This window comes from Ostrinia nubilalis, chromosome 8 (assembly GCF_963855985.1).
Source record: "Ostrinia nubilalis chromosome 8, ilOstNubi1.1, whole genome shotgun sequence".
NCBI lineage: Eukaryota > Metazoa > Arthropoda > Insecta > Lepidoptera > Crambidae > Ostrinia > Ostrinia nubilalis.
In genome coordinates, this window is record NC_087095.1 from 8,460,753 (window position 1) to 8,488,247 (window position 27,495).

General features: G+C 38.1%; 1 protein-coding gene across 2 annotated transcripts in view; it reads right to left on the reverse strand.

The window, feature by feature from the left end:
* The window catches only part of LOC135073892 (disks large homolog 4-like), a 56,908-nt gene that overhangs the window by 6,244 nt on the left and 23,169 nt on the right, over nucleotides 1-27,495 (reverse strand). Inside the window, exons 6-10 of one of the 2 annotated variants that reach the window (XM_063968138.1) lie at nucleotides 19,385-19,465; nucleotides 14,288-14,488; nucleotides 13,964-14,102; nucleotides 12,946-13,166; nucleotides 11,218-11,384 (exon numbers count right to left, since the gene is read on the reverse strand). In XM_063968138.1, coding sequence (XP_063824208.1) covers nucleotides 11,218-11,384; nucleotides 12,946-13,166; nucleotides 13,964-14,102; nucleotides 14,288-14,488; nucleotides 19,385-19,465 — 809 coding nt within the window. Of the gene's footprint in view, nucleotides 1-11,217; nucleotides 11,385-12,945; nucleotides 13,190-13,667; nucleotides 13,738-13,963; nucleotides 14,103-14,287; nucleotides 14,489-19,384; nucleotides 19,466-27,495 lie in introns of those variants that run through there. The other variant, XR_010257717.1, reaches the window with a different exon arrangement.

Below are 27,495 nucleotides of genomic sequence, written 5' to 3' on the forward strand. Positions count from 1 at the left end.
GTCACATACTACACCTGAGGGGAGTAGTAGGTATATTCGACAACTGTACAAAAGCCAAATTGTAGACATAGATTTATTCTAAACTAGCTTTCCGCCCGCGGCTTCGCCCGCGTGGAATTTTGTCTGTCACAGAAAAACTTTATCGCGCGCGTCCCTGTTTCAAAAACCGGGATAAAAACTATCCTATGTTCTTTCCCGGGACTCAAACTATCTCTATGCCAAATTTCATCAAAATCGGTTGCGAGGTTTAAGCGGGAAAGCGTAACAGACAGACAGACAGACAGACAGACAGACAGACAGAGTTACTTTCGCATTTATAATATTAGTTGGGATTTAAAGGAATTAAATAAATTCATTAATATGAACTATTTTAAAATGCAATACTACCACTGACTTTACATAATTAATTATATAACAATACATTTTATTATGTGAAAACCTTAGATTTGAAAGACTCCTATCTTTTGTTACCAATTGCTGAAAATGGATGAATTTGGCTTCGTTTGTCATGGAACTCCAAGCACTTTAATATTCAGTTGTTTGAATTTCTTCGTGATCGATCGTTTTTGTCTTACATCCGCATGGTGCCTTTTGTATTTACAAAATTATTAAAAGCAGTTTTACACTTTTTGCAATCACTCGGCCATCTATCTGTACCAATACCTGTACCAATTTTTATGTATTGGAACGGTCAGAATGCTGGAATAATATTTAAACAACGGGAGATTTATAAGAGCAACTAGGGTAGGAGGACAAAAGATTTTTTATCTAATCAAAATAATAATGTTACCTACATTTCTAAAATTTACATTTAATACGATAGAAATTAATTTAACTTAACAAAAGTGCAAGACACTAGTAATGCTAAAAACTACGAAAAATATCATTCCAGTAATTTGCTTCATTCTTGGGGTTATTGACCTCAGCGTGCCCCGCCGTTAAAATTACGGCTGGATGTACACGAAGTTACCGGGAAAAATATCTTGGCACTCAATTACTCAAATAACTACAATAAACATTATAATGCATCTGCCAAGTATTTAAAACATAATTTAGCATAGTGGAGACTGGAGAGATTACATTGACACAGCACATCATGTACCTACCCTGCAATCAAATGATTTGTTTCGATGCCTCAACCACTGGTCAACCTCAACCGCAATCGCGCATCGTGTAACAGCCATCGGAAATTGGTCCCAGTTACAGTTACTTTTACATTTAAATACCCTGGAATTGCTCGCTGCACTCTATGATCTTGAAACATTTGCATCTCACCTACTTATTAAGAATAGACAATACAACGGTTATTGCCAAATAAAAAAAGGGGTAGTATACAGCACACTTTAAATAATACTGTTCGAGAGTTATGGAATTGGTGTGGTTGGGTGTGAAAACGCGGTCACAGATTTCGAATCTCGTCAATCAAATATAGACACGTACTATGAATTTAGCAGACTACGCATTTACAGAAATTACATTACCTTTTGGTATTCCAGAATTCGTCTTATTTGCAAGTACATTTACTATTCAAAATCACCAATGTTCTACGAATGCATCTTGGGAGTTAGACCCTATTTCCGAAGTTATTGATACTTTCACATTTGTGACGCGCCCCGCGACGCATCGACAGCCCTAGCACCGAGCACGGAGATTTTGACAACCCTACGGCTGCGCGGCCGCACGCCGCACGGACCGAGCTAATATATGAGACGGCGGCGACCGCGGGCGCCTAGCATTCGCTCGGGAGCCATTGCAACAGCCAGACGTTCGCGCGCGCGTCTATTGTTCCCTCGGCTGCATTGTACAGAGTCCCTAGCGAATTGCTACCCACACTGTTCCCACTAACTAAGACGCCCCACGTTGGGCGCCATTGCAACGGGGCGTCTTAGCTAGCTCAGTCTGACACCCCGCTGTTTAGTACCAAGTCCCAGTTCGCCTTCTGCGATGAGGGATGTGTACCTATCCAGGATGCCTACAGGGATATTCGACCAAGGAAACGCACAATCAATAACACAATGGCACTTATAATTCAGGTTCCACAATGGTTTCCTTATTCTAACTTCACTGACTCTAAGTTTATTATTATTACGAGCAATTACTTTACGGGTTATATCACAATTACTAATTAATGGCAATGAAAAGAATAGCGACGCGCCCGATCCGCGTCCCGAGACTAGTTTACGTATCCGCGAGAGGGGCGGCGCCCTGTGCGAGGTTTAGCGAGTGTTAGTCTGGATACTTATAACTAGGGGGGTAGGATGTGGCCCAATTAGCTCGAGCCAGAGGCCGAAGCCCTCAGGTGAGCGCGACCACAGAGGAAAGGCGTTGGACCTACGTGGCGAGGGGGTGTGAAGCTCAGGAAGGGTGGCAGCAGGATTGCTACCGCAGGTCGGGAATGAGTATCGCATGCACTACTCGGTAAGGACGAGAACCGGCAGGCTATCAACGATAGAACGTCTCGAATCGACAATTAGATCACCGACCGAGTTATCGAGGTATCGAATCAAGCCAGAGTCGAACAGTCAGGGTTAGTGGGAACAGTGTGGGTAGCAATTCGCTAGGGACTCTGTACAATGCAGCCGAGGGAACAATAGACGCGCGCGCGAACGTCTGGCCGTTGCAATGGCGCCCAACTAAATAACCCACGGAACCTACAGGGAACACCAGATCGCTAGACACAAGCGAAAGACCAAAAGGAAAGCAAAACCTCGCACCAAATTGATAATCACACATGTCAGAACCGACATCTTGGATATACAAACTCAAGAAGACAGAACTTGAGAACGAGTGCAAAAGAAGAAACATAAAAACGGAGAACAGAACCGTACAAGAACTGAGACAGAACCTCACAGAAGTACTCAGAACCAAGCAATCCCGTCAACCAATCCAGTCCGCCAGTAAACCCGCCGAAGACAGTGAGTCAGAAACCGATTTCGAAGACACAGAGATGCACCAAGAACCAAACATGTCGTACAACATAGATCAGACTGAAAGCATAACGGCAAGATGGAACATAAGTTTTGACACATGCAACGACCCAGTGGAGTTCCTGGAGCAACTGGACGAACTCATGTCATCGGGCGAGGTCAAGCCAGATAAAGTGCTCAAAGTGCTCCCCAGATTCCTGAAAGGAAAGGCCGTACTGTGGTATAGAAATAATAAAAACTCGTTCACTACATGGAACGAATTCATAGAACTCTTCACGTTGACATTTGCGAGCCGTGACAGTGACCTGTTAGCTAAAATAGTGAACTATAGGCAACATTACCGCCAAAAATTCACAGACTACCTGATTGAAATTCAAACACTCATGCGCAGATACGCAAAAATGTCAAAAGAAGAAGAACTAAATAGAATCTACGAAAACATGAACACAAAATACAAGTTTTATATCAAGAAATCAGAAGTCGACTCGATAAGCAAATTAATACAACTGGCAAACGACTATGAAAATGTCACAGCAGACCGTCAAACTAGCTTCACAGAAAGAGAACCACGAAATGATCACCACGAAACAAGCATAAATCAAGAAAACAAGGAGACGGCTTCATACATACACAATTACAACACAAATACTTGCTGCTGGAGCTGTGGAAAACAAGGACACTCGATGAAAGATTGCAGAAGTAAGAAAATACTATTTTGTAACGGTTGTGGCAAGATCGGCAAAATGAGTAAACAGTGTTGTAAGAAAACAAGTGAGTACACACAGTCCATGACAATAAACACAAGTCCACAAATTAAAGATAACCGTCCCTTCGTAGATGTATCGATACTAGGCGAAAAATATCAGGCACTCGTAGACACCGGCGCCACAAGATCATACATCAACGACCAAGTGTACAATAAATTCGTGAAAAGAAACTTGAAACCGAAAACAGTAAGCATAACAGCTAGCATGACAGATGGGCACACAACTCGAATAAAAGAAGCACTAGACTTGGAAATAAAAATAAAAGGTAAAACAATTAACCACCAAGTGTTATATCATCCACAAATCACGACTATACTAATCGGCATGGACATATTAAATAGAATAGGAGCCAAAATAGAATGGCCCAAAGATAATATCAAGCAAGGGGAACAAGTGGGAACAACAACAAGAAAAAGTACAGAAGCCAACATCGTACCCACATACGAAATGGCCGAAACACCGACAAGTAAGAAAAAACACAAGATCAAACTCGCACACGAAAAACCAATCAAGAAAAAAGACTATTCACAGAACCCTAAAAGTCAGGAAGTAATAAATAAACACGTAACACGCTTAAAACAAGAAACAAAAGAAGACTGGATCCAAAAGAAAATTCAAGAAATACAAAAAACCGGAAATAAGGACTATAAAATGTCAAACAGCAAATTATACAGGAAAATAATAAATCACGCATACGGACCAAGAACAGAAACATCACCAGACTGGAAATTATGCATAAACAATAATGAAAAAGACCAGATCCTGAAAGAAAACCACGATACATCAACCGCAGGCCATCTAGGAACAGCAAAAACACTAAACAAAATATCACAGAGATATTATTGGCCCGGTATGTACAACGTACGTCAAGAACTGCAAAATCTGCCAAGTTAGCAACGCACGCAAACCCTGGAACGCAGTGTCTACAGACCCAAGTAGATCACTACCCAGATCATCAAACCGGTCCCCAGACTGGACCGAAATCCTCGAGGTCGACACCGTCGACCACCCACAAGACCTGGACTGGCGCGAGTCCGGCCCTGGAGAGGAGCCGACCCGAGCTGAGGACCAGACCAGGAGGCGGCCGGGGAGAAAGAAGAGGCGCGGCCAAATCCAGAACCAGCTGAACAAGGCCAGTAACGTTAATTACTCGTAGCTTAACTTTATACTTAAGTTAGGTTTCTAATAGATAGATACAAAGTACTTAGTAATTGTCTAGTCATTTCTCGTTAAAGTAAATTCATCAATATCAAAAACAACTCAATAATGTAAAAGTATTAATTAACATTACATAGCAACCCTGTATAATCTAGATCATTCAGTTCTTGAATTTAATCTCGTTAAATACCACATAATAACCTATAAGTATTAATTCTCATTAGAAAGTAACCCTGTATAATTTAAATCGTTCAATTGTTCTATTTAATCTCGTTAAATAACTATTGACGCAAATCACATTGTTATTTACTCGTAACTCGCAACCTAAACTCACATAAATAACAAACCGGTTTGTTACGCGCCAATAGTACTACCAGTTTCTCGATAACTTTTAAATAGTAAACAAACATTGTAAGAACGATTCACCGAGCGAACTCATTTGCATATTATCAGTGAAACGCATTTTTTCTATACGCCACGGGCGATCAACAGCACTCGCTTACTAGATGACTCATAACTAGATTTTACCTGCCTAATGTTTGCGCGCCGCGCCAGGCTGCATTCCATTTACATTAAGAAATAATATTATTGTAATTAGAACTTAACCCCTTAACTGCCATTGTCTTGTATAACTATTAATAATTGTAGAAATTATTAACATTAATCAGATGCCTATTCTGAATATGCTAATTTAAATAATTAAACTAGTAAACTAGAAATAATAATAACAAGTGCCATGCATACTATTATTGTATTAAATAAATATTTTAAGTAATAATTGAATACTCGTAATAACAAAGTAAACAACAGACTCGTTTAATTAGTTCATTGGTTAATGGTAAACAAAAGGTCAAAGGTATCTTAATAACATTGTTTCAAAACTAAGTTAACTAAAATTAGCGTTTAATTAGTTCATTGTAAGCAAAATAAAATTAAAGGTATCTTAATAACATTGTTTCAAAACTAAGTTAGCTAAAATTTGCGTTTAATTAGTTCATTGTAAGCAAAAAAAAAATTAAGGGTATCTTAATAACATTGTTTCAAGACCAAGTTAGCTAATATTGTTATAAGTAAATAATTAATGTCCCGTCATGTTTTAAATAGAGAGTTATTATTGGGCTAACGATTAAGTACAAGTTCAATCATGTTTTATATTTAAATTTTTACTCGCCACGAAGTTACCCAAAAATAACTTATTATTGACATGACTTTTAGTTGTTCTTGAAGAACCTTTATGTACCAGACTTGTGATTTTTCCAGGTAAAAATCTCCAAAACAAGGGAGGATGTGACGCGCCCCGCGACGCATCGACAGCCCTAGCACCGAGCACGGAGATTTTGACAACCCTACGGCTGCGCGGCCGCACGCCGCACGGACCGAGCTAATATATGAGACGGCGGCGACCGCGGGCGCCTAGCATTCGCTCGGGAGCCATTGCAACAGCCAGACGTTCGCGCGCGCGTCTATTGTTCCCTCGGCTGCATTGTACAGAGTCCCTAGCGAATTGCTACCCACACTGTTCCCACTAACCCTGACTGTTCGACTCTGGCTTGATTCGATACCTCGATAACTCGGTCGGTGATCTAATTGTCGATTCGAGACGTTCTATCGTTGATAGCCTGCCGGTTCTCGTCCTTACCGAGTAGTGCATGCGATACTCATTCCCGACCTGCGGTAGCAATCCTGCTGCCACCCTTCCTGAGCTTCACACCCCCTCGCCACGTAGGTCCAACGCCTTTCCTCTGTGGTCGCGCTCACCTGAGGGCTTCGGCCTCTGGCTCGAGCTAATTGGGCCACATCCTACCCCCCTAGTTATAAGTATCCAGACTAACACTCGCTAAACCTCGCACAGGGCGCCGCCCCTCTCGCGGATACGTAAACTAGTCTCGGGACGCGGATCGGGCGCGTCGCTATTCTTTTCATTGCCATTAATTAGTAATTGTGATATAACCCGTAAAGTAATTGCTCGTAATAATAATAAACTTAGAGTCAGTGAAGTTAGAATAAGGAAACCATTGTGGAACCTGAATTATAAGTGCCATTGTGTTATTGATTGTGCGTTTCCTTGGTCGAATATCCCTGTAGGCATCCTGGATAGGTACACATCCCTCATCGCAGAAGGCGAACTGGGACTTGGTACTAAACAGCGGGGTGTCAGACTGAGCTAGCTAAGACGCCCCGTTGCACATTTAATGTAACTTTCTAAAGTTTTATACAAAAAAAAAAAAAAAAAAAAAAAAAAAAAAAAAAAAAAAAAAGAATGGCGCTAAGGGCATAGTAGTAGTACCATTCTGACCTACTACCGTGGTACCTATTGTGGTCAAAGCTCCTCGTTTCAAAAGTCATACGTTTCGAACCTAACAAAAATCTGTTGTGTTCGCCCTTCAGAGTTGATCATCCTCTCCATGCGGATTTAACCCTGATGGTCGGCAACTTATCAGGCAATCGCAGTTGAGGCGAGGCGCACCTACTAATTCTCTGGATATGTTAATGACATCTTTCTCACATAGTACATACTAATATTATACAATATACTTCAGGTCTAAAATCATGGTTGTAATTCCAATTCAGCTCATTTATTGGAATACTCAACGGACAAATTAAATTATTCGTGTTAGTTACAGTACAGTACTCTCAATGGTTACCGTTTGACTTTATCTATACTGTTATATCAGGATATTACTACTAATGACTGTATTAAACGTTTTCTCAAAAGCGTGTTTCGCCTCAGACCGCCTAAATATGACACTACTTGGTATTAAATTATCATTTCCCTGAAAAAATTTACAGTTTAGTGTATACCTCTTCTAGTTCTGGTTTCTGCACAGATAATGAATACTCCGAGTTTATCTAATAATATTACTAATAATATTTTATTGTGTCCAGACTAAATATAAATTAAAGCAGGTAGATGAAATTGATGAAAACATTAAAACCGGACTCGATTAATTTTATCAACCATTTATTATTGTACCTATACAGGGTGTCCCGTAATGTAACGTCAAGCCGGAACTGGGTGTTGAGGCAAGTTGTGCTGGTTATCAGAAAAATATAAAAAAAAATCTATGTGGCATATTTTAAAAATAATAGGCATTTAAAAAAAATCAAAAAATTCTACTCCAGGTGACGGTCCTTTTACTCGTGTTGCCACAAATCTTCACTTTTTCCAAATTTTTTTTTTGTTATGTAACCCTGAATAATGCTTCTCTAAATTGTTATCAAAATTACAAAACCAGCTGCTCCAACTTGGATGAAAAAAATACATTATTCCCAAAAAAAATATCAAAATAAAAATTTTTCCTAGTTTAAACTGACTGTACTGAAAAAAAAATTGTACTACGCGAGTGTGGCAAGTGACGTCATAATTTGGCGCATTTAGTAAGGATTCCAAAATGGTATAACACTTTGTAAAATCTTGCTGTAATTGTCGACAATTTTTGTTTATTGGAAATAATCCCGTTTTTAACTTTATCTACCTTGGTTAAAAATATTATTCTAATGTGCCCAAAATTCAAGTTTCTGGCTTAAGTGAGGTGGAGAAGCCATTTTAAAAGGTATGAGCGGGACGGAGAGGGCCATCTTACCAAGCAGGGATGTTATGGATATCCGTAACCGTAACCGAAACTATCGGATATCCGAAATAAAAAAATGTCCATAACCGTAACCGAAACTGATTCAAAAGTTACGGATAGTTTCGGATAAAGGCCAAACTGCAAAACTCTATGAAATCTGCAGTATACACGCCGCAGCTGCAATGCCGCGCTGCCGATTTCATAGTTTTGCAGTTTGCGGTTGCAGTTTGCGGTCTGCGGCCCGTCTTGGAATTGTACCTTAAATCTTAATATTTGTTACCAACTTGTCTGGCATTCGCTGGCACCATCTAATATGCCAGCCTGTTTTACCTTTATCATACATAGGTGTCGTCTTAGTTGGTACATAAAGTAGCTATGTGGGTCACGCTCACGCAGCATCTTGCTATTTGTATTATACCTACATTTTTGAAATTCTAATAATTCCGTATCCGAAATTATCCGAGACTTTCGGATAATCTGAAATGATTTCATATCCGTGACCGTAACCGAAACCGGTATAATATTATTCTAATATCCGTAACCGTATCCATAACCGAAACTTCATATCCTTATTATCCCTGTTACCAAGTACAAGTGCAGGCAGAGCAGGTAGTAAAGGCGCGCGCACGGGTGACTTTTGTCACAGTATGTCAACTACTAATTACTGTCATGGTGACAAAAGTTTCTGTGACTGACTGTACGGTAGTCAGTCACAGAAACTTGAATTTTGCGCACATTAGAATAATAATTTTTAACCAAGGTAGATAAAGTTAAAAACGGGATTATTTCCAATAAACAAAAATTGTCGACAATTACAGCAAGATTTTACAAAGTGTTATACCATTTTGGAATCCTTACTAAATGCGCCAAATTATGACGTCACTTGCCACACTCGCGTAGTACAATTTTTTTTCAGTACAGTCAGTTTAAACTAGGCAAAATTTTTATTTTGATATTTTTTTTGGGAATAATGTATTTTTTTCATCCAAGTTGGAGCAGCTGGTTTTGTAATTTTGATAACAATTTAGAGAAGCATTATTCAGGGTTACATAACAAAAAAAAATTTTGGTAAAAGTGAAGATTTGTGGCAACACGAGTAAAAGGACCGTCACCTGGAGTAGAATTTTTTGATTTTTTTTAAATGCCTATTATTTTTAAAATATGCCACATAGATTTTTTTTTATATTTTTCTGATAACCAGCACAACTTGCCTCAACACCCAGTTCCGGCTTGACGTTACATTACGGGACACCCTGTATATTACCGTACATTATGGACAACCTTGTACTATGCCCAGCCTCAACACTTAAATCTTACATTGACAGGACTATTGGTATACGCACAGATGATAATCTTTTTGTCAGTTACCAAAAACCACTTAAAAAGTGGTAACTCAGTGGAACTTCAAATTTGATAATATCGATTTTTATAGCGCTCATAATACCCGCCATACGGGCTACGTCTGCGTCCACCGGGCTGGCGTTAATTTATTAATAATAATTTAAAATTTGTAAGTCATTCGTAAGGCTTGCAAGCTGGTGGACCGAATCTTGTCAAGTAGGCATTTCTTAAATATTAGACTAGAAACTTACTTAATTTAACTTTTTGTGTGATTGTGATTTTGTTAACTGTTCGTTTCAAAACCATCATTAATTATTACGAAAGTAAACAATGTTTTGTTTATTTACTAAAATACCTTGAACAAGTTAATAGTTTCTACGGTTGTAATTTTTTCGATGCTCTAAACATCTGCATGTAAAACGTAATCATCTTCGGGAGAGATACGAAGTATAATTAAGAATCAAACGAACTTACCTGTGATGTTTGATATCTAATTATACGAGTGTCTTGACCGAAGATGATTACAGTCCCACCTCACCCGAGAATAATTACCCTTAACCGATCGAAAAAATTTGCTCTAAAATAATGACAAGAAATATGGCGGACCGCGGAATGTACCACGGTGCTGAGAAGTCAAAACACGTACTTTATTATATTTAAAACTTATATTTTTAAATAAATATTCTCTAAAAGTGTGATAAGGACGGCATCATCCCAGGTACTGCTGCATGTAAAACGTAATCATCTTCGGTCAAGACACTCGTATAATTAGATATCAAACATCACAGGTAAGTTCGTTTGATTCTTAAATATAAAGCAATGTTTCGTACACTTACGACAGTTTATTATTTACGACATTAATATTAGTTATAATAGCTTTCTCTGAACGTAATATACGAACGTTCTTGGCTAGGTGCAAGGCACTGTATAAATTATTTATATTTCTAAAATTCGTACAATGAATTTCAATGTGCAACCTACGAGCTATGCAATATATTTCCTAGAAAACATTATTATTAGATTTAGTGTGTATTATAATAACGAATTCAAAGCAATAATCACCTGACAGAAGCCACGTAAATTATATTTTATTATCCCTCAAATTTTAATATTGTAATAGGATTATTGTCGACATAGGTATTATTATCTGTTTGACTAATTTCAGGATGAATTTTTTTTTTATTTTTAAACAACTCTCTTGATTTTTTTCAGATCCAACTTCTGAACGAGACTCCTACATTGAAAAGTTTATGAAAACATAATCAAAAATATTTATTTTAGTTTGGAGACAACTATGCGTGTAAATCAGGACGCACGGGCATTCGCGTTTCATGACGCGTGTAGGGAGACATGGCCTTCGCCGCGTTGATGGCGCGGATGCGTGCACGCACCCTCCCCTGCTACTCCAACTGATATTGATCTGATGTTTAAAAAACAAGCTTTTTGTCTCACCTTGGATACATAGCGTGTAAGTCAGGATGCACGGGCACGTGGGTGGCATGACGCGCGTGCGGTGACATGGCCGCCGCCGCGTTGATGGCACGGATGCGTGCGCGCAGCCTCTCATATTGCTCCGGTTGGTACTGCGCAGCTATGGATACCGCGCTCCCTGAGTACTGCTATAGTTGGAAGAAAATTAGTGTTAATGCATTATTGGTAGGATTTTTAACTTATCTTGAACTTTAAAAACCTGAGAAAATTGTCTCGGATATTAAACCTTGGACTTTCGTTTATCGGGCGACTGTGCCCTGGCTGAGCTACCAACATAGGTGAACGCGTCAAAAACTTAAGAATATAGCAATTTTTTTTTCTTGCTGGTTACTTGAGTTTAAAAAAAGTTAGATTTTAAATTAGGATCCCAAGACTAATCACAGACTTATAACAAATTGGTAAAAATATATTTTAAGCGGAGCTTAATAACTTGAGTGGCGTTCCTTAATAATTTTATCTCCATTACTTAAATAACCTCAAGACTAACCAGATTGCTTTTTTACTTAATATTCATTACTTATCGTAATTAATCACTATCCAAGGGCGAATATTAAAAATAACATAATTTATGCGTACGCTACAATAATAACTTCATTGCGTGCCTACATAAATTAATTATTATTATAATATCTTCCTAACTAAATACTAAATGACTTCCTAAACAAAATTAATAGATTTAAGCACTGACTGGATATTGATTTTACTGTTGTAATAATTAGTTTGTACTTGCTTATTTTGTATTTGACAAATTTTTCACACTTAATAAATGAAATGGTTTGGCTCTTCTCCACCGCACCTTATAAACTTTGCCAAGTTTACTAGTTTAGTTAGTTACAATTGAATTTTCAAGACTTTCAACTTATAATAAAATTTGGCTCTATTTAATTTATTGCTCTGGTCACTGTTTCACCGATTGTCTTTTATTTCACTCTAAAGCTGTTTAAGCGCTTCATCAGGTGTCTCTTATGTCGTATTGGATACCTATCTTTTATAGCCTTGAGTAGTTTTATTACCCCTAACTCTTTATTACTCGTAGTTATTAAACGGTGACTATAGCGCAATGCAGTTAGTAAAGTTTACAAAGACTTAGAAATATAAGATTTTAAACTTTCGCGTTCCATTTCAACTAAAATAGTATGACACGGGTATTAACGTGTGACGCGACGTTTATTGCATAGCCGAAACGTCAAGCCGTGAGTACATAAGTAACTCATTAATAAACGTCGCGGTAAGACCCGTGTCTTACTATTTTACTTAGAAATAGTACTAATAATAGCTAGAACCGATAATAAATCACAGGAATGATGAATAAGACAAATAATAAATAATAATATCCTTGGACATTTTACACTGCGGTTCTAGTCCCAAACTAAGCAAAGCTTGTACTATGGGTACTAGACAACGGATATAAACATACTTAAATACTTTTTTTGTAAATACATACTTATCATACATAGAATACACCCAGTCCAATACAAACAAATATGTTCATGCACACAAATGTTTGTACTGTGCGGGAATCGAACCCGCTACCTCCGGAATAGTAGTCCGTTTCGAACCACTACACCAAACGGTCGACTATAGCTATAAATACTTGTCCGAGTGGTGGATTGACTAAGTCTTGTATTGAAAATACTTAAAATAATGACATTAATCATCTAAAATGTCCATTACTCTATTGCTAAGTACCTTCAAAGCAGCAGCGGCTTGCTCGTGCGTCGCCCTTGTCAGGTCCCTGCCATCAACGCTCAGTATTCTGTCACCTCTATACAGCATCCCGTATGCAGCGCCCCCTACCGAGACTCCTGACACAAACACCCCGCACGTGTCGTCTTCAGTCCCCTGGTTCCCCTCCACCTCCCCCCCTAACCCCCCCACGATGTCCATGCCTAATCGGGAGCCCGACCGTACTAGCCTAACCATGCGGACGCATCTATGGACAAAGGGAATACAGAATTATCAATTGGATAACACAAAGTTAGGATTAGATGGAGTTTTTAAATGTGGTTACTTTAATTATGACGAATAAATTATTTATTAAGGATCGATATTTAAATTCTTACGATTATTTTTTTACAATAGAGCACCTACCCAATGTTTTAGTCTATGGAAATTATTTTTAATGCTTCATCTTTTCATATTTAAAATGAGAAAATTACCCGAAATAAAGCCCCCGAAGCCCGTGACAAGAAACAAAGGAAAGATTATGAAGAGGGACTTTACAGGGGTTTTTATATTAATCAAAATGGATGTCGACAGTTGTTAAAGTGGGTAAACGATAAAAGCCGTGCCAAAAAAGGGTTCACGGCGTAAAAGTTAACGTTTTTATAGTTTTTGAATTAGTGCCAACTGCCAACACGTTGCCTTAATTTAAGAGGCGAATGAAACGTGCCCAGAAATACTAAAGTTACCTCGGTATTTCATTTGGCTCCTCCTCCAGAAGCTCGTGGAGTGTTGAACAAGAAGTGGCCTGTGTGCGCGCTGAAATCATTTCATAAATTGAACACACATTTCCTCCAAACACAGTTTATGAACAAAAAGTTTTCTGATCAAAAAAGATTTGTTACAATGTCTACAAATATTTGCAAACAAAAAAGGCACACAATTTATTCACAAGTTATCTAACTAACAACAGATTACAGTTAAAGAAGAAGATTTAAGGCTCCTAAAGTAAACTAATAAAAGTTATACATAAGGGTGCGCTTACTGGAGTATAGCGGAGCGGTTCTCGCTACGGGCGGAATAGATCCTGCGGGTAGGACGACGAGGGTCACTTGCTCTCCGGTGTTCCGCAATGCGGACACAGCTTGCGCATGTGTTGCTCCGACTAGAGATGTTTCTATACCCTGAAAATTCTACATTTGTAATAAACATGTACAATTTTATATTGTAAACAATAGAAAAGGAAGAGAAAGGAGGTTGAAATAGGAGTTAACCACTATTTAAATTAAATTTGTATTGGAAACTAAAAAACAACTGTCGTTCAATCAACAAGTATGAATAATAAACGATAGAAAAAAAATATACTCACGTCTTCATCTCTAACAGCTAAAATTTTATCGCCTAATCTTAATCTACCGTCGTGGTGAGCAGCGCCGCCAACCGCTATGTGGGATACAAAAACGCCTCCGCCGCCCGCTGCGTCGTCCGCTCCGCCCGCGATACCGAGGCCTAGGCCGCGGGCGCCGCGCCATAGCTTGACAACCCTAGGCCTGCGGGCTCGGCGAACTCGCTAAAATAAACACGACAGATTTGAGGAAAATTCGGAAAATTTAAGACGTGTAGGCTTTATGCGTAAATCTAAATGAGACAAATCAGCTTAGGATTGCGTGCCATACAGGGTGTTAGGTAAATGGGTTTATAAGCCGACATTAGCCCATGATAACATGTGCATATAAATGGTATGGTGAAGTCAGAAAATTGATATCATCATTTTAATTATTTTAATTTTCATACAAATCTGATTTTGTAAATTTTATGTTGTATGAAAATTTAAAAAAATTAAAATGATGATATCAAATTTCTGACTTCACCATACCATTTATAATAATATGCACATAACCACCATACCATTTATAATTTACATGGGCTAGTGTCGGCTTATTATCCAGTAATTAGATCTTAGTCAAACAGTCCTAAAAAACTCGAACATAGTATCTTTTGCTGATGACACTGTGCTTCTGTTCCACGGATCAACGTGGGATGAGGTTAGGGAATCGAGTGAGAGCGGCTTTGAGATGGTCTTGAAATGGCTTGAAAACAATATTCTAACTTTGAATTTAGACAAGACAAAATATATGACTTTTAGTATCTATGCCAATACTCAACCAACGAATCTCTCTATAACTGCACATAGTTGTACCGACCGCACTTCATGTCACTGTGGGAAACTTTCTCCGGTGTCATCAATAAAATACCTGGGCATAACTATAGACAGTAATCTCAATTGGAAAAGCCATATTGACACGCTCGGGAAAAGAATTCGAAAATTAATCTGTATCTTTAAAAAAATTAGACATATAAAAGACCCAAACACTATCAAAACCGTATATTACTCATTGTGCCAATCACTGTTAACCTATGGTATAGTGGCATGGGGCGGAGCCAAAAAATCTAATCTCATCAACATAGAGCATGCACAGAGGGCCGTTATTAAAGTTCTACATTTTAAACCTTTCCGTTATCCTACGGCTAAACTTTATCAGGAATTCGAGGTACTTACGGTAAGGCAGTTGTTCATAAAGGCTGCGATCCTACACCAACATCGTTTACCACAACCTACAATTATATCAAGGAGACGTGTGCCTCCTGTTTTTAAGGTACCGGAATTCAAAACTTTGTTCGCACGCGATTTTTTACCCTATCTGGGCCCTTGGCTGTATAACAAAATTAATTCTGCTTTTACTTCTATTCGGGATGTAACGTACATAACATGCAAAAAAATTATAACAACCCTACTATTAAAACTAGATTATGAAGCTACAGAGAAATTATTGAAAATATGAGGCATATTACTGACTATATATTTTATATTATCTACATTATATAAAACTTTATTAATTATTCTATGTACGCTATGATATAAAATGACGATTTTGTAGGTAGGTATATTATTACGTTATCATATTATTAAGTATTAAAATATCATACTAAAAAAAGTATTTTACTTTGGCGTACTCAAATATAATAAATAATATGCATTTATTTCGTCTTACAAATATTTTAATTAGATAAAAATACTATACATAGACCCTAAATTATATTATCATTATATCCTTTTGCTCATAAACTGCATCATTTGGTTGACACAATATTTTATTTTATCACAATAACTAATTTGTTTATAAATATTACACATTCGAGTAAACCTAGCGAATGTGTACTGTCTGTTTTGATTGTGCTATGTGGCTATCATGGACGACGTGCTGTCACTACTCTGCCGCAACACAGTTTTATTACTAGCGCGGAGGGTAGTTGTCAATCTCGCCTACCAGTGTACTACATAATTTTTTAACATGTACCTTATTTAACATCACGATTGTGTTTTGGACAAATAAAGTTATTATTATTAATTATCCAGTAATTATTGAGTAGGTACAATAATGTTGCATATAAACCCATTTACCTAACACCCTGTACAAGGCTATCGTCTTAAGTCGATAAAATGCCTCGTTTATCGTAGCGCACATCCTACGAGGGGCGGCTGAAAAGTTTTGAGCCTAGGGTATTAAAAATGCCGATAGAAAAGTGTAAAAAATATATTTTTCTATTTAATCTCCCTCTACTACAACGGACTTCTTACATTTGTGTAAAAGAGCTTTTAACCCACTGAAAAAAAATTCGCAATCTTTGCCTTCGAAATGAGCCTTTAACGCCGCCTTCATTTCTTTGTTACTCAAAAATCTTCGTTCCTGGAGGTCTTTTTTCCAATTTGAGAATTAGACAAAATAGCTAGGGAATCAGACTAAACTGTGTGGTGGGTGATTAATTTCTTGAAATCCAGTTTTACCCGGGGCAAGCCATGCAACATGCGCGAAGTACGCGGGTGAATTGTCTTGCAGTAACAGATTTCCTTTCGCCAGTTTACCTCTTAATATTTCAACAACCACTTGACGCACTCCTATCAACAGTACAGCATAATAATCCCCGTTTATTGTAGTTTTTTTAAGTAGGTAGTCAATGAATAAAATTCCTCCACAATCCCCAAAATAGCGGCTATGAGCTTGGGTGTCGATCGCTCCACTTTGAATTTCCGCGGCGGCGTTTTCCCTTTTGAATCCATTGCATTGACTCTTATTTTGACTCTAGATCGTACTGCCGGTTCTATTATTTATCAATAGTAACAATGTGAGAAAAAAAATTGTTAGGATTATGGTCAAAGATGGCCTAAAACTCCTGCGAAGTTGTGACTCGACACTAGTTGTCGAGCGGCGTGAGCATTTTTGGCACCCATCGCGTGCACCCCTTTTTCATGTGCAAATGAGTATGAAAAATATCGCCGATACATTCCTTGCTACTGCCTATGACTTCAGCTATCTGTCACAGCTTAATTCGCTGATCTCTAAAGCAAGATTCTTTAAATTTTCATTATTTTATTCGTTAATGGCGAAATCTGGCCGCCCTGACTTGAGGTCATCTTTTAGCGACTCCCTGCCATGCTTGAACTATCGACTCCAATCTTTCATGATAGCAAATGAAGGCCAAGACTCCCCATAAACTGTAGACATCTCTTCAAATGTTACCGTCAGCGTTTTGTTCCTCTTTTTGAGGAATTTTATGACAACTGTGTACTTCAATTTCGTACATTGCGCGGATGACTGAGATATGATGGTGTTTACGAATTAATTACTAAAAGCGTGATGACGCTAATGAAATGAAACTTTGTACATATACTAAGGAGGTTATTGGCTAATTAATTAAATTTAGCGCGAGTCAATAATAACACTTGAAGATACTTAGGCTCAAAACTTTTCAGCCGCCCCTCGTATGTTAGCTGGGTGTACCCTAATCTATACTAATATTATAAAGCTGCAGAGTTTGTTTGTTTACTTGAACGCGCTAATCTGCGGAACTACTGGTCCGATTTGAAAAATTCTTTCAGTGTTAGATAGCACGCTACGATCAATAGGTGCAGAGCAATAATGAAAAATGTTGCGAAAACGGGTTTTCACGCGTACGAAGTCGCGGGCACAGCTAGTTTTACACATTTTTACGAATAGAAAATATTTATACTCGTAGTCCTAGCCCGCGGGCGCCGCGCCATAGCTTGACAACCCTAGGCCTGCGGGCTCGGCGAACTCGCTAAAAGAAACACGACAGATTTGAGGAAAATTCGGAAAATTTACAGCGTGTGAGATATTATTGAAATAAGCGTTCAGGGTTATGGCCGTATAGGCGAGAGTTACCCCTTGGTATGCGCTTAAAGAATTAAAAAAAGAGTTTAATGAAGTGAGTATGTGTTTGTGTATAATTCGGAAAATTTGCAGCGTGTGGGATATTATTGAAATAATCGTTCAGGGTTATGGCCGTATATGCGAGAGTATTACCCCTTGGTATGCGCTTAGAGTTGAATGATGTATGTGTTTGTGTAGGCTTGATATGCATTAATTAGCTACGTAAATAGGATTAGGGTTTAGGAGTAATAACCCTATTTCACCTACTTTTACGATCTTAAAGAAAATATGTATTTAAGTAGGTACTTCGTTCATTCAAAATCAGGATTATAAAATTTGTGTAAACCTAATACAATTTAAACTTTGTGTTTGATATTCATACATTATTAGATTTCAAAATTTTGGTCGGATAATGTTTATTTAATCATGGTTTAATCCATTTTAGTTTGGTAACGTATATTGTAGAATTTTACTAAACGTGAAATAGTAGCAAATATCTACAATTCCTCTCAGGCGGAGAATTAGACGGCTTAGCTACACGCCTTTGAAATCTTGAAGCAAAGCACTTTGTATCAATTTAATTTGATTAAAACTAAGCATTAGACTAAAAGCAAGCGCCTTATCATTGTGGTAGTACAAAATGAGATAGTGAAAATTTCAGGTTCAGGTATGAAGTTTAATCTAATTGTTATAGAGACTGAGGCTAATGAAAAAGGCAAGCAATTACTTATAAAGAAGAAAATACTTGCACAAAAAGGTTTCATTTTATTGCCAATTTTAGTGAAGTGAAAGTTAAGGCAATCTAAACTGTTTATGAACCTACATGTTATAGGAAGGTGTTTTATACATGTACCTACTTAATCAAAGCGCTTTACCCAATTTCTCTGATCAATTGATTCTTTTAATTTATTGCCTTGATATAGTGAAGTTTCTACTTTTTTACCTGACTGCGCCAGAAGGAGGGTTATGTTTTACACGAGTATTCAAATTATCCGCAACACGTTGTATTTTAATGATAACATAATGAGCTTATATTAAAGAAAATATTCCAAAAAAATTACCATAAACTTTTAAAAATAAAAATTTTATCCAAGAAAAAAAAACAAGTGAAAGATTTGACATACGGCACGTATGTATCTTTAAATAAATTTAAAAATCGAACAGAACCCGAAACAAAAGAAGCTCACGCAATAAACAAAGAAGAAAATATAAAGTTATGAATTAATTTGACTCACCAATCTCACAACGTTTCCAGCTTGTTGCAACGCGTCCACGGCTACAGAATGCGGCGCGCCTTCCACGGAAATGTCGTTCACCTGAAATAAGTTTCTTGTTACAATTTGCAGGAAAAGTAACTTTATTCCTTCCTAATATTAACTCTGGTTGTTGACTTGGTAGACAGTTTGGAATACATTATTTTAAGTTGTTAAAATTCACCGAAAATGGTACCGAAATCTTCTTGACTGTGTCTGTTTATGTTGAGATTAAGAGTGTTTATAATTGATAAAGATTTATAACTCTATGGAGCGGAGGTGTGAACGAAAGTTACTTTTCGTAAATAAAATTGAAACGTTTCTAGGTTAGGTAAAATAATTTCTTTTGGTGTTATTTACAAAATTTCTGAATTATATTTGTAGAGCAGTCGATAGGCAAGCCAAAAGTCTTGGGTTTATAGTTCCAACTAGTATTTTTTCCAGTGAAGTAGGTGTACCTAATAAGTTGCGAACGCGTAATTACCGTAGTACTTATACATAAGCCTCTTTATGAATAGTAAAAGAAAGTAAAGGCACGGGTTGTTCAAAGAGCTTTTTTATGTACTAACTAATAAAACAAAAGGCAAAAATTGTACGTGTATTCGTACAAGAGCTTCCGCGGCAGCCTTCTTAAACATTAATGTCGACAATGCGACACTGTGCTAAAGAAAATCTAAATTATATTTCTTAAACAATGAAGAAAACTAATGACTTTAGAAAATGTCGTTAGTGGAAATAATGAACTCCTTGTTTGCACTATGAAAAGTAGAAACTAAAACTTAATTCATTTCTAAATAAAGGTTAGTGTTAGCTTTAAATAAAATCACAATTTGAGTTACATATCGCGGTGTTAAAACTCAAAGCACAATAAAAGCAATCATAAGTTAGATTTCCTTGCTTGCATGAAATATAAATAAGACTTATTGACTTTTCTACTACATTTTAATTATATTCAAGTCGTTTTTTTATTATTGTAAGCAATAAGCAGGTGTATTGTAACACCTGGATTTTTTTAAAAATTTTGACAAAAAATTAGTTCAGATGCCTATTGAGTTGTGGCTCAATATTTTTTTACAAACACAAAATGGCACAAAATTAACAATTAAATTCTTTATGATTTATTGATTTGAAATAAATCTAAACTCCTCAGACGTATTCACAAACCAGACGTATGTAGAAAAGATTTTGGTCTTGAAGTGATTTATTTATCCTTCTCTGAAACACGTACGAAGTCACGGGCATGGCTAGTGCATTATACATAGGAAGAGTCCCAATATGTCTTCTACGATGAATTTATTAACAAGGGCACATGCTCTGAGGTGTGTACCTTGCCCCTTTTAAGCCAAGGGTTGTCGCTTAATTATGGGTTACGCTACCCGTAACTAGGAAGAGGGAACCCTACACATGTGATAAATCAGCTTTTCGTAAATTGTTACTTCATTAGGAGGTAAAATTAGTAAATATTTAGATAAATGGTGTAATTTTACATCGGTTTAGTCTTTATAAGCAAATTCTTAAGTCAAGTTATCTCTTCAAATGTCACGAGTGGCTTCAAATTCAACAATATCTTCTTTAGTTTTCAGGCATGTTTGCTCCCTTTTCCGATTTACACATTCTAAAAACATCCGTATGCTAGTTTGATTCAAACTTTGCATTCAATTGTGGTAATTTCAATAACAAAGCATCTCAGTTTTACTCAAAGAAATAATAATAAAAACGAATTATCCGTGATCCATTACCTAGATATAGGTCAAATTTACCCGAGTTCGCCTCCTATGACGGCTCATAAAGAGTAACGCTAGACTAATGAAACATCCCACACGACAAGAAGAAGAGAAAAATTAATAAAAGTTATCCGAGATACTTAATTTTATGTAACTACTGTTAATTGTGAAAAATATAAAACGTTAAAATAGCGGTATCGTTATAGCCAATGAGATGCTGTCATAGTGACATTGACAATACGTCAATGTCACACGAGAATCAAACGTCAGAATAGAGGGACGCGCGGAGACGACTCCGCGCGCTTTTGTGCTAAGTGATGAATTGTATTTAAATTAAGGCAATATACTGTGAAAGTTAAGTATCCAGTGTTTTATTTATGAGAATAGATCGACCGGCCTGTAATAGTTCAGAAGTGAGATCTGAAACCTATGATAGTAACGTGATTTCAAAGTGTTCCAGGTGACCAATGTTTCGTGTTATTTGTCACGAATATTAACACAAAACGCCCACGATTCTATGATTATAATGGAATATGATGAAGAGAGAATGTCAAGGAAACCACGCTGACAACTGTGTGAGATGCAGAAAAGTATTTAAGTACGAGAAATGATGGACGCAAATTATGAAGATACTCCCTCCGTAACTTGGCTTGTGGTCACGTAAGTGGTGAACAATTTGACTAACGATGGCCCCAGAGCAGGTACGATTCATTATTATTATCGATTATTCCAACAGCAACAATATTAACACATTTCCTTTTTGAGTAAAATAATGCATGGAAGTGAATTAAGCAACAAATGTTATAGGTATTGTCAGTCTTTACTGATAATGCCAGGAATGTGTGTGAAAGCTATGGTATGTGCTCACTTTAATTGCAATGCCTAATAAACTATTTTAGTAAATCAAATTAAATTGAACGGTGTTCATTTGTTCATGTTTACATTCTGCAAAGAATAACTTGTTGAGATTTAAAATCTATATAGATATATAGATAGAATTTGGTCAGATAAATTAAATAAGTTTGGTGATCATGCCCGAGTAACCTCTTGGCATTATTTTGGAGAAGAATTAATAATTAGTTTTATTCAAGTAAATTGAAGCTAAGGTCTGTGTTGTGTAAACCAGTTTTAGTATCATGATGTTTCTTTCTTGATGTTGACCACTATAAGATGAGATAAAATCTATTGAATAGCTTAATTTGTAAATTGAAATTAAGTAAAGCAGCCAGTGGTGCCGTTGAACATGTGGTGTATTTTTGGTACTCTTATAGTGATTGATACTTCAATTATTGTGAAACATAATTATTATTATGTTACATGATGCTATATTTGAGTAAAGATAATGTTAATATTGAAGTTTTCCAACTTATCAATTAATTTCTGCTGCCAGTAGTGATTTGGGTTGTATCACTAAAATTGAAAAATAGTGTGGGTGATTAAAATTTATCCAATTATTATAATTAAAAAAAAAAAGATATAGAATGTGGTACATTTAACTTAAAGAGTATTCTTGTGTACCAGCCATTATTGTTGGTTATTCTTCCCACATGGTGAAAATGATTTTAATGTTGAGGTTATTTATTAGCTGTTTAATAAAAAGGTTACTGGTTGTAGCATGTTGTGTGTGCATACTTTTAGATTTGACTTGAGTTTTAGATGTGGTGACTTATCTGTCTGCGGGTTGGCCCTGTGGTGAGCAAATCAGTCAAGCACAATACCTGAGTGAAGCTGAACACTGAACAAGGGTACTTCACATAAGTGATTTGGAGTTGGACAGAAGGTAATGCAATACAAAAGGGCATCAGCTGTGATATTTGGTGAGTGAAAATGTAATACAAAAGGAATCAGCTGTGATATTTGGTGAGTTGAATTAATGTTGAGGACATAAGTAGGGCCATACATACTACTAAAACCTACTTCAATGTTGTTATGGGGGACTTCAACGCGAAGCTGGGCATGCGAGGTGATGATGAGCTGAGAGTGGGGCAATTTGGATGTGGGCAACGGAACCCCAGGGGACAGAGGTTGGCCGAATTTCTGGAGAAGGAGGACCTCTTTGCCATGAACTCCTTCTTTCAGAAGCCGCCTCACAGGAAGTGGACCTGGATAAGTCCCGATGGTTCCACGAAAAATGAGATTGACTTCATCATGACCACAAAGCGACGAATATTTAGCGATGTCTCCGTGATCAACAGGGTGAAAACCGGAAGTGATCACCGAATGGTCAGAGGCATACTAAATATTAACGTCAAGCTAGAAAGGTCCCGTCTGATGAAGTCTACGCTCCGACCCTTAAATTCCCATATTCACTGCCCCGAGAGCTTTCAGCTCGAGTTATCAAATCGCTTTGCATGTCTGGAAAACTGCCAGTCAGTGGACGAGATTAATAACGGGTTCGTTGAAACTGTCCAAGCAGCTGGGTCTAAATTCTTCAGACCTCGTCGCAAAAACAGGCCGCAAAAGTTGACCGACCACACCCTCAACCTCATGCAAGAACGACGCTTAATGACACTGCAGACCTCCGTTGACGGTAAGGCATATAGGCAGCTCAATAGACAGATAAGGAAGTCCTTGCGACACGATATTCGCAACTTTAATACCAACAGTATTAAAGAGGCGATAGAGCGGAACCAAGGCTCCAAAGTGTTCGCAAGAGACAAAGATGGCAAAAGATGGGCAAAGCCAGCTGACTAAGCTAACGACGGCGGACGGTAGTGTAACGTCAACAAAAGCCGAGGTTCTGGGTGAGATCGAGAGGTTTTATGGACAGTTATATACCTCAGTCACCAAACCTGTTGATAGCTCAACCACAGATCCAAGAGCTAAACTAACTCGACACTATACCGAAGATATCCCGGACATCAGCCTATACGAGATTAGGATGGCTCTCAAACAGCTAAAGAACAACAAGGCACCGGGTGATGACGGAATAACATCGGAGCTTCTGAACGCGGGTGGAACACCGATACTGAAAGTCCTTCAGAGACTCTTTAACTCCGTCTTACTCCAGGGAACTACGCCAGAGGCATGGAACGGAAGCGTGGTGGTGCTCTTCTTCAAGAAAGGTGATAAGACCTTGCTGAAGAATTACAGACCCATCTCGCTTCTGAGTCATGTCTACAAACTGTTTTCGAGAGTCATCACGAACCGTCTCGCGCGTAGGTTCGATGACTTCCAGCCTCCCGAACAAGCCGGATTCCGAAAAGGTTATAGTACCATAGACCACATCCATACGCTGCGACAGGTTATACAGAAGACTGAGGAGTATAACTTGCCACTATGCTTGGCGTTCGTGGACTATGAGAAGGCCTTCGATTCGATTGAGACTTGGGCAGTGTTACAATCTCTCCAGCGGTGCCGTATTGACTATCGGTATATCGAGGTGCTGAAGTGCTTGTACAAAAACGCCACCATGTCGGTCCGAGTACAGGAGCAGAGCACGAAGGCGATTCCACTGCAGCGAGGCGTTAGGCAGGGAGATGTTATATCTCCGAAACTGTTCACCGCTGCATTGGAGGACGCTTTCAAGCTCCTGGAATGGAAAGGATTCGGCATAAACATTAATGGCGAGTACATCACTCACCTTCGGTTTGCCGACGATATTGTGGTCATGGCAGAATCATTGGAAGATCTTGGCACAATGCTCGAAGACCTTAATCGAGTTTCCCAACAGGTAGGCCTGAGGATGAACATGGACAAAACGAAGCTTATGTCGAATACCCATGTTGCGCCCTACCCAGTTTCAGTTGGGAGCTCAATTCTCGAGATTGTTGACAAGTATGTGTACCTCGGACAAACGATCCAGCTAGGTAGGTCCAATTTCGAGAAGGAGGTCAATCGTCGAATCCAACTCGGCTGGGCAGCGTTCGGGAAACTACGCAACATCTTTTCGTCCAAAATACCCCAATGCCCGAAGACGAAAGTCTACAATCAATGTGTGTTACCAGTGATAACTTATGGCTCGGAAACGTGGCCTCTCACTATAGGCCTTATACAGAAGCTCAAAGTTGCACAGCGTGCTATGGAGAGGGCTATGCTTGGTGTTTCTTTGCGAGATCGAATCAGAAATGAGGAAATCCGTAAACGAACTAAAGTCGCTGACATAGCCCGACGGATTAGCAAGCTGAAGTGGCAATGGGCAGGGCACATAGTGCGCAGAACTGACGGCCGATGGGGCAGCAAGGTTCTGGAATGGAGGCCGCGTACCGGAGGGCGCAGCGTGGGACGTCCACCTACAAGGTGGACCGACGACATCGTAAAGGTAGCAGGGAAGCGCTGGATGCAGGCCGCTACCAATCGATCAACGTGGAAAGCATTAGGGGAGGCCTATGTTCAGCAGTGGACGTCCTATGGCTGACATGATGATGATGATGATGATGAATTAATGTTTTATTGCAAGGGTTGAGCTGAGACTAGCAGTGCCACTGCGGCTTGGTTGTTTAACTGTGCTTATTCTTGTCATTGGCATGAAATTGCATACAATTAACTTGAGTGTGAACAGATTGTAGTAATGAATTGGCTACAGTCTACTGCTAGACTTTAGAACTTCCCAACTGCCGCTAACAGTCTTAAGCAAAAAGTTATTATTAATAATGGTGAATAAGAGAGTGATGTGTTTGAATAGAAATAAATGCTTATCATTGGTCATTAGCATTGGCCTATTGTGTGGTATACTGCTGTACTGTGCGAAAGTTAGCTATTTACCCGACTGCGCCAGAAGGAGGGTTATGTTTTTGAATAATGGTATCAATGGAGCAAAGTACTAGCAGTGATCAAATAAAGTTTATATTGGTGATGATTGTGTTGTGTGCTTCCCTGTAATGACTGGGTTAACAACAGATACTTGAATATGAAGTCAGTTGCATTGTGGGTGAATTTTGGCCAAGCATGAGAAGAGAAGTATTGTACTTGTTAAATTAAAGTTCTTGGATACTTCGGAAAGATAATAGTTGGAAGTGTATTGCTGTCAACACAACAATAACAGTAAGTTTATTATGATAAAGTTGCATTTGTGTGTGAAGCAAATTTGTGTTCACTAAGACACAATGTTAAGCATAAATTGTTTCACTGTTTATTACTGGCATTATTATTGATGATGATTTATGTAGTTGTGTTATTCATCTTAATATTTTAGAGTTTACATTGAAATATTTTATTATTTAAATAAAGATAATTTTAGCAAATTTCTTATGATGTTGTGATTATGGGAATGGTTTGAAAATAATATTAATAATAGGGGTATGATGTACTATGTGAGGATCATACACCAGTGGGCATTGTCATGAAACTGGGTGGATTTTGTCATTTTGTGTGAGATGGATGTCCTGATAGCTGTGTGAGGAGGACATGTGGCATTGTCTTGAAACTGTGTGGACATTGTCATTCTGTGTGGGATGTCTGTGTGACATCAGGAATTGTGAAGATGTCGTGTCTTGGGTAGCGCATTTTCTTACATAACTTTTCAATTCCTATCATTGGAGGTCCGAAAATATTTCTCATACAATTTGATACCATAATGATCATTCTTCATAAAAAATTTAAAACCTACATATTTAAAAACATAATCATTGATATTCATAATATCACAAATCATACACTTAGTTTTTACTAATATTTGTTTTCATATATTTTTCTATACTAATGATCGAAACTCATAATCATTCGAATAAATAATTATAATATTCATAAATGTGATGTATCCTAATATTTGTTTTCATAAATTTATTACTCATAAGTGTATTTATCCATATTATTGAAAATCATGATGTCTATATTCGTATTAAATCGTATTTTAACATTAAATTACAGGCAATATTTTGTGCCAAAAAACTAACATGACAGAAACGAATCGCTGCAAAACCGACTCCACGTAGTCTTGTCTGCCCTACCCCTAGAGTGTAATTTAAAAGCCGGAGGCGCGGAGGGAGGGCAGCCCTCGCCCGCTGTAACGAGGCTCAGGCGCCCGGGTGAGCTGGAGCGGCTGAGGCTGGTCGCCGAGGCGCCGAAGGCGCCGATGGCGATCCAAAAAGCCGAAGCTGCGGAAGCAAGCGTGGGTGCCTGAGCCTCGTTACGCAAGGGCGGAAGGGCTGCACATCCCGCAGCGCCGGAGACGAGGAGATACCAATGCATGCTGCATGCTTGCTTTCATGCTGCATGCTCTGCATGCTTATCTACTCTATTAAATTATATATGATTTTTTTAAAGATACGAGTATGTCTGTTATAAAGTAAATTATTCTGAACAACAACATTATGAGTTGAAGATGTTCTTAGTAACAACATTATTAATTAAAACAATATGATCAATGAATGTTATGAAGAAAAAAGATCTGAAAATAAAAATTATGTATTTTAAATGGTTCTTGGTAGT